This window comes from Dendroctonus ponderosae, unplaced genomic scaffold (assembly GCF_020466585.1).
Source record: "Dendroctonus ponderosae isolate FM_Combo_2020 unplaced genomic scaffold, Dpon_F_20191213v2 Dpon_F_20191213_9, whole genome shotgun sequence".
Classification (NCBI taxonomy): Eukaryota; Metazoa; Arthropoda; class Insecta; order Coleoptera; family Curculionidae; genus Dendroctonus; species Dendroctonus ponderosae.
Window position 1 is genome coordinate 4,691,188 of NW_026019116.1, and position 7,132 is coordinate 4,698,319.

Here is a 7,132-nt window from a genome sequence, read left to right on the forward strand (position 1 = left end):
GTTATTTCAGAAAACATGGGTTCCGTCTTCTTATTTTCTATCCCGCAACGCATTCTTGATGTTAAGACGATACGGATCTCTCTTCAGCTTATAGTTGCAAAATATGTGAAACGAATTTATTAGGGCTTATTTTCAATTCTCTATATTATTTCTATGATTAATTGTGTTTACCACGCATCAAAATAATTTTTGCCCTTCACATATTCTTTGATTCCTTTAGGATTAAATCTTCTCAATTTAGTTTAATTTTTTAGCCTTGGATTAGTTCAGTTAGAATTTTTTTTAACATATGCGCGATGGCTTACATTATGTATACATATGGTGTGTCAAGTGTATCCTGTCTCTATAGCTGTTCCTCGTTTTTAGTCCTATTCAGATAAAAGTTGTAGCAGACGTTCATGAACGTTCAATGCGAACAGTATTAAGTAATGCTGAACGCCAAAAACGATTTCGTGCTAAAAAAGAGCATTAAGTAATAGATCAACTCAAAGTAGCTTTCATCAACCACGAACTAGTGCTGAACGTCAAAGATTATACAAAGCAAATAAGAAATTACAACTGAAAAATACAGAAACTCAAGAAGAAGAGTTTACACAAACCCAAGAAGAGCAATATGTACAACATCTCGTTAAAGAATGTTAAATGTTGCAAATAAAAAATATATTTTACATTCAAAAGGAAATTAAATGAAATTTTACCGAGTCCTGATCCATTTATAAATTATCAGACTAACAAGAATATTAAAATTATAAAATAAAATGATTATTCCCATCATGCGTTAAACAAGTTCAATATTTTATGGTTTCCATTCCTTCTACAACACTTTCTATTTAATGGTCACGACTCTAAAATCTGAGTTCACTTTAATAATAACTTTTATAACTCTGTAGATTTTTAAATAAAATATTTGAAAAACACGTTAATTTCATCCAGAAGCACTTGGAGCTTACGATACGTCACACACTGGGGTATTCTGAGTAAAACTGCTGAAACAATCATCGACTTCCGATTTGTTGGTTCGATTTCGTACGCATCCATACGGGGCATGTCGCAGCGCCACTCAATCCTTTTACTTCAATTGCTGACCGCCGTTGTCAAGCCGAATAATTTACGTTTTTAAAATATCAAAAAATGCCGGTTTCATCGCGATTTAAATCCGAAATTCGACTTTGCATCAACCACGGACAATGGATCGGCTGTTTTGAGTGGAATTTCTGGCCAGCAGAGCGTTTTTTATATGAAAAACGGATTTTTTCTATCGCGCTGTGACGTTTACTGTCAAATCAGTTCGGGGCCTGAACTTTGAGAACTACGCCCATTTTCTCCTGGATTGTTGCACAGTTTTCAACAGCAAAGACCAACTGAGGGTGAGTGCATATTTTGTTATTTATTTGGTTGTAAAACCCAACATTAATACAAATAATTCGCGAGTTCAAAAGTCCAGACGCCCCCTAGTGGCTAAGATTATAACTACAAGTTAAGTAGTAATTTGCAAACTCGTCTTGTTTTGTTGACATTGGTGTCACATTGGGGTTTACACCTGATTCTGATTTGTTTTGTTCTAATCAATTTTTGCAAGCTTTTAAAGAAATAGGAACAGATCGAAAAGTGTGTAGGTATTGTTTTATGTCATAAATGTCATCAACTCCAATAAATAAACAAGTTTGGAAAGTCTCAACTGTCACTCGACAACTAGTAATTTGATATTTCGCAACGCCCCCATCGGAAGAACAGGAGCGGCTAATTGTAGCCCCCTTGGAATACATTTTTGCCAGATTTCAGCTGATTTGAGGCGTTATTATAGAAAGAGAGAGAGAGAGAGAAAATGAGAAAGATATTATTATATATTTACAGAGATATTTAAGATATCTACAAAATAAATTATTTCCGATTTAAAATGTCTACCAAAAATCAGTTTAAGATTTCTAATGTTGAAAGAATTTAAAAAAAATTAATTAAAATAATATACATTATAGTTTGAATAAATTTTACTTGAATAAAAACATGCTAACAATATGCGCAACGATATAAACAAACAAAATTAAATTTAAATAACCATTCTAATGTTAACTTAGCAGCAGTCTTTTAATGAAATTAAAATTTGCAGACCGTAAAGTTTCCACTGAAGTTCTTATTTCGTTAAAAATATTAAAAATTATTTTCTAAAGTTCTTCGATTGTATTCACTTCTGGTGAATATGCCACACTTTTTAAATGGTCCCAGAAGTAAAAATCAAGCTCATTTAAATCGGGAGATCTAGGAGGCGAGTTTATAGGAGCTTCTTGACCTCTAGCAATCCAACGGCCTGGAAAGTTTTGATTAAGCCGAAACGATTTAATTTTTTTGCGGGCAAACTAGTGCCCTTAAGAAAAAACAACAAGAGATAAAAAATTGATAAATAACTTGTAGTAATTAAAAAAATTATGTTGATAAAAGTTTAAGTGCACACAAAAAAGTTCTGAACAAGACGAAAGTAGGAGTTCCACATTTCTACCCTGTATAAAAGTAAACTGAACTACAAAACACTACCATAGAATGGCCTTCAATTATCTTATAATGTGTATAAAAATTCAAGTTCCCAATGTTTAACCGTTTTATACAAAAACAACAAAAACTAATATTTTTCGCCATTTTGGAGATAAATATTAGATATTAAAAATATCTCAAAAATGAGACCTCAAATAAAAAAAATTCCCAGGAAGACCCCCTTCTAAAATGACTAGGAGAACACGCTGCTAAAATATTTTAACATATTTACGGAACGCCCTGTATAAATAACAATTATAAAGAAAATCAAACACAATTTTAGTTTATTCACTGGGTACCATTGGGAGTATTCACTGGGGTACCATGATTTGTACGATAATGTTTATTGAGATTTCCCTGTGTTGAAAAGCTTTTTTGACAAATACTGCAAACATTGGAAATAGACATAACTAATGACATAAATTCGACACATTCAAGTCAAAACGTGGTCAGACATAAACCAAACCTCTTCACTTCCCACTTTTAACAGTTCTAACCTCACCTTTTTAAGATTTGACACTTGACACGATACCTCACATAACATTAGATTCTGGCAACGTTATATTCCAAGGGGGCTACAATTAGCTGCTTCGCGGAAGAACTGCCTGACGTCTCTCAATACCTGTGCAACGTTGCCAGGAATGGTACGCGTGGCACGTTCAATTTGGGCGTGGCGTGTGAATCTACCAAATTTTTCATTTGTATCGTGCTGCGGTTTGTTTTACATTTGGAATGGCTGGAAGTTTTCAAATTGACACCCTGTATAGATTTTGGAACCGAAAAAAAACCGGAACCGGAACTTATACACATATATTTTTGCTGTCTTCCATTTATTAACATCACAAATCGCCAATTTCAACCCCTGTGGGCATTAAGCAAAGGGCAGGTTCCTGGTGAATCTATAAAGCATATCGTAGGCCCACTTGGGCTGGTCCCTTGGCACCATGTGTCCAGAGTTACGCACCAGAAGTTCCACAAGGTTTCCGCCAGTTCGCACGTATCCTGCGGGCTCGTCGTCCACATACCAAATACGCCTGGTGTCTCCCTTGTATTCGTCCGCACCGCTAAACTCCAGCGTCTTCACATAGTCCAGAACCATTGGATAGCCGCAGATGATGTCCACCTGCCCCGTGTAGATCAGGATGGGGTAATGTTCCAGCAGCTCTTCCACCCAGGGGGCGACGCTCTTCGTGACATCAATTTCCAAGGCGGATCCAGCGCCTTTGTCCCCGAATAAGGTGCCGCCCACGTGGATCACCTCCCGCAGTTCGTCCCTGCTCAGGAACTCCGCCCATTTGTCTGGATCGTCGTACTCTTCGATGTAGTTGTAGATGTTCACGTCCGCATTGTCCAGGATCAGATCGTAGATGTCATCCGAGTGGTCCCCGGCTTCCAGCCATTGTTCTGCAAAAAACGTCCCGTGCTCAGTACGAATTCTGAGTCAAAGTTCGTGTTCACTTTTCCTCTCATAATAAGTGAGTTACTGGAGGTTTTCGGGTGCCTGCCCCCAATTTCCTCCTCACCTCTGAGTCACAACACACGCCACACTCTCCAGTCAAGCCAATAAAAACCAATCAATCACCTGCTTCAATAGCGGCAATAGCGGCATCTCGATGCCGATCAATCACCTTCTTCACGTCCTCACTGACCAATCCGGTGTTGTAAACGAATGGTCCATAATCCATTTGGTGAATGGGGTCCGTCCAGCCGTCGCCAATCAGGACGCCTTGAAGATTCAGCGGCAGATCGGCGCTGGGGTTCTTCTGAAGAATGGTGTAAGCGATGGCTGGAAGGTACTTGCCCGCGTAGGACTCGCCGCTGATGAAGAACGGATTGCTTTGCAGCTCGGGGAAGAGCTGGAAGAACTGGACGAGAGCGGAATGCATGTCTTCGCCCACTTTGGTCTCGTTCTCCGCCAGGCCGCCGTTGGTGAAGCTGAAGCCGACGCCCACCGGATTGTCGAAGAAGATAATCTGAGCTTTGGTTGTGGTTGGGAGGACTTTGCTATGCTCACCGATTGGTTCAGATGCCACGAGTATTCCCGCAGGGATACCGAGTAGTCTTCGTTGACAATGAAGGGACCATTTTCGTCGAAGAGTCCGTTCAGGCTGGAGGCGCCGGGTCCGCCGTTCAACCACAGGACGACCGGATCATCGGACACGTTGTCTGAAAGCGTTCCAACAAAGACACTTGTTACAAGAAATTGTCAACTAATATTAACTTCTCTAAGATTTTTTTTCAAAAGGTTGCACACGCTGAGTTAGAACTCGTTTCACTGCCTTGCGGCTGTCGTTATCGAATTTGAGGCTGAAATAGGTATTATAGCTACTTCTTCGGGCTTTGTGGGCGTTTTGAAACTTTCAAATATCTTGACATTTAACGAAGTTACGTGCAAAAGAGTGGAGGTACGCGCAAATGGAACAGTCGAACGGTTGCCAACATTCAGCCTTCATTATCTCCGAAACCGTTGCCGATGAGGATTTTTGCCACGATAGCCGAATCCTAGCAAATGCCCGTGGCAATCTAGTGCATTTTTTCTTTTTCCAATATTGCTAGCAGTTGCGGAGTTATGGGCAAATAAGTGTGCAAACATTGTGGGTGACAGTTTAAGTCCCTCTAGCTTCAAATTTTCTCCGAAACTATATACGAAAACGATGTTAATGAAAAGTGGCCTGTCGGTCTAAATTCGACTCTTAAGTGAAAAATTTGCACATTTGCGATTTTCCAAAAATTCGAAAATTAAAAAAAAATTGATGGCAAAACTTTTTTAAAAAACCATTGAGTTTCTCCTAAAAATACATCTAGGGGTTATAAAATTGTGATGGGCAGCCAAACTTGTACCAAAAGAGCGTGATTCCAAGAATAAGCAACGTTTCAGGTCTTTGAAAATTTAAACTCCCCTGGCGCTGAAACGGTGACCAAAATCAACTTTGGCCCTGAAACTAATTTTTACGCCAAATCTACAGGCTTTTTGGGAGTTTTTTTATTAAACTAATATATTTTATTTTATTATTAAAACTCTCCCCACCAGAAAAGTAAGTTTAATGCGCATGCGACATTGTTATACATTTCCAGTTTTGAAGAGCCCAATTCAAAAACTAACCACAAATACACTGACGGTCACGCTGACATCTCTGCCTGGATGCATGGTTGCCGTTGTGTTACTGTTAACCGACTGTTAAAAAACGTGACTAAAATATTTAAATTCTGCCCAATAAGTGGCCAAGTTGGAAAACGCTATTAACTGAAGAAAGCGTACCTGCAGATGGAAAGTACCAGAACCATAAGTTCGAGTCGAAGCGTTCATCCACAGTGAAGTACCCAGCGTAGCTGACGACGTCATGAAACAGTGAAGATTGGACTCGGGCCGCCTGCTGCGCCTCCTCAATTCTCCCCTCGTTGATGAAGGGCGTCAAAATGAGAGGCTCCTCAACCGCCTGCTGGGGACCGAACAGTCTTCCAGTGTCTTTGTAGATGCGCCGCAGGTGCTTGCTGCCATTCACCACCAGCAGGGACGAAAGCACAGTTAGGAGAATAAGCGTCTTCATGTTGGAGGCGACTTGAGGGAACTAAGCTAGAACAGCAGTTGCCACTGGGATCTTCAATGGGGACTATCTTCAAGGTCCATGTTTAAGTACCGTCTCAAGTGGCCAGCGAGCTAATTACGTGTGCTTGAGTGATAAGGATTGTTTTGAGTGGGTGACTTGGCATTTTCCTCAAGACTTTTTTCGGTGTTTCTTCAACGTCTTCTAGAGCCTTTGGATTTGGAGTTTATTTTATAGTTTGCAACCTAATAAGGACAGTGACTACGTTTGCTCGTAAGACGTTTTTCACCGCTCGGACTTGTGTGCTCGGAGTGGTTTCTTGAGTTTCTGTCAGCAAAAATCTGCAAGTTATGAGGATGTTTTTGACCCAAATTTAAGCGTTTTTTGACTTTCTCAAGGTTCAATTTTAATACTTGGTTCTGCATGGTGTTGCAGCTACAAAAGTGTACATTTTTGGAAAAACTTTCACCCTAATTCTGATGATGAATGATGAAGCGACAATGGAGAAGATAAAATCGCATGAAAACCTGCAGATTAAGTTTTTTGTCCGAAAAGTGTTTTTCGATTGTCAGTTGGCTACATTTCAAGCCCAGTGTGGGCGTTTTAGTCACTAAAACCATAATTTTTGGAAAAAATTGACATTAAATTTTGGTTCAATTTTGGATGGGTCCTGGTTAGTATCAGGGTGATCGCGAAACTAAAAAATGCATATGAAAGATTAACACATTTTCCAGCAAGCGGTTTTTAGAACTTTGAAATCGAATAAAAACTGAAAATTATTACGACCTTTCTAATAATAAAAACATTGTTGACTCAATTTTTTCCATTTTTGAACTTGCGTTGGTTTGGAATGGCGTTTCAGCAAAAAACCTTTATTTTCGAAACATTTTCTTTAAAATTTTGTTCAAGTTTAGATGTAAGTATCCTGGTTAGTATCAGGGTGATCGCGAAACTAAAAAATGCGTATGAAAGATTAACACATCTTCCAGCAAGCGGTTTTTAGAACTTGGAAATCGAATAAAAACTCTGAAAATTATGAAGAGTTTTATAAAAATAAAAAC

General features: G+C 39.1%; 2 protein-coding genes across 2 annotated transcripts in view; one reads left to right on the plus strand and one right to left on the minus strand.

Moving 5' to 3' along the window:
• Positions 1–1,108: 1,108 nt before the first annotated feature.
• Positions 1,109–7,132, plus strand: part of LOC109541730 — a 9,755-nt gene continuing 3,731 nt past the window's right edge. Inside the window, exon 1 of the mRNA XM_048669729.1 lies at positions 1,109–1,367. The gene's annotated coding sequence lies outside the window, so the exon portion shown is untranslated. The remainder of the gene's footprint in view (positions 1,368–7,132) is intronic.
• On the minus strand, positions 3,322–6,348 carry LOC109541729 (venom serine carboxypeptidase; the record flags this gene model as incomplete). Its single annotated transcript, XM_019910660.2, is given in 4 exon segments — positions 3,322–3,930; positions 4,109–4,499; positions 4,541–4,692; positions 5,786–6,348. Coding segments are annotated over 4 exon segments (1,365 nt in total). The 3' UTR covers positions 3,322–3,397.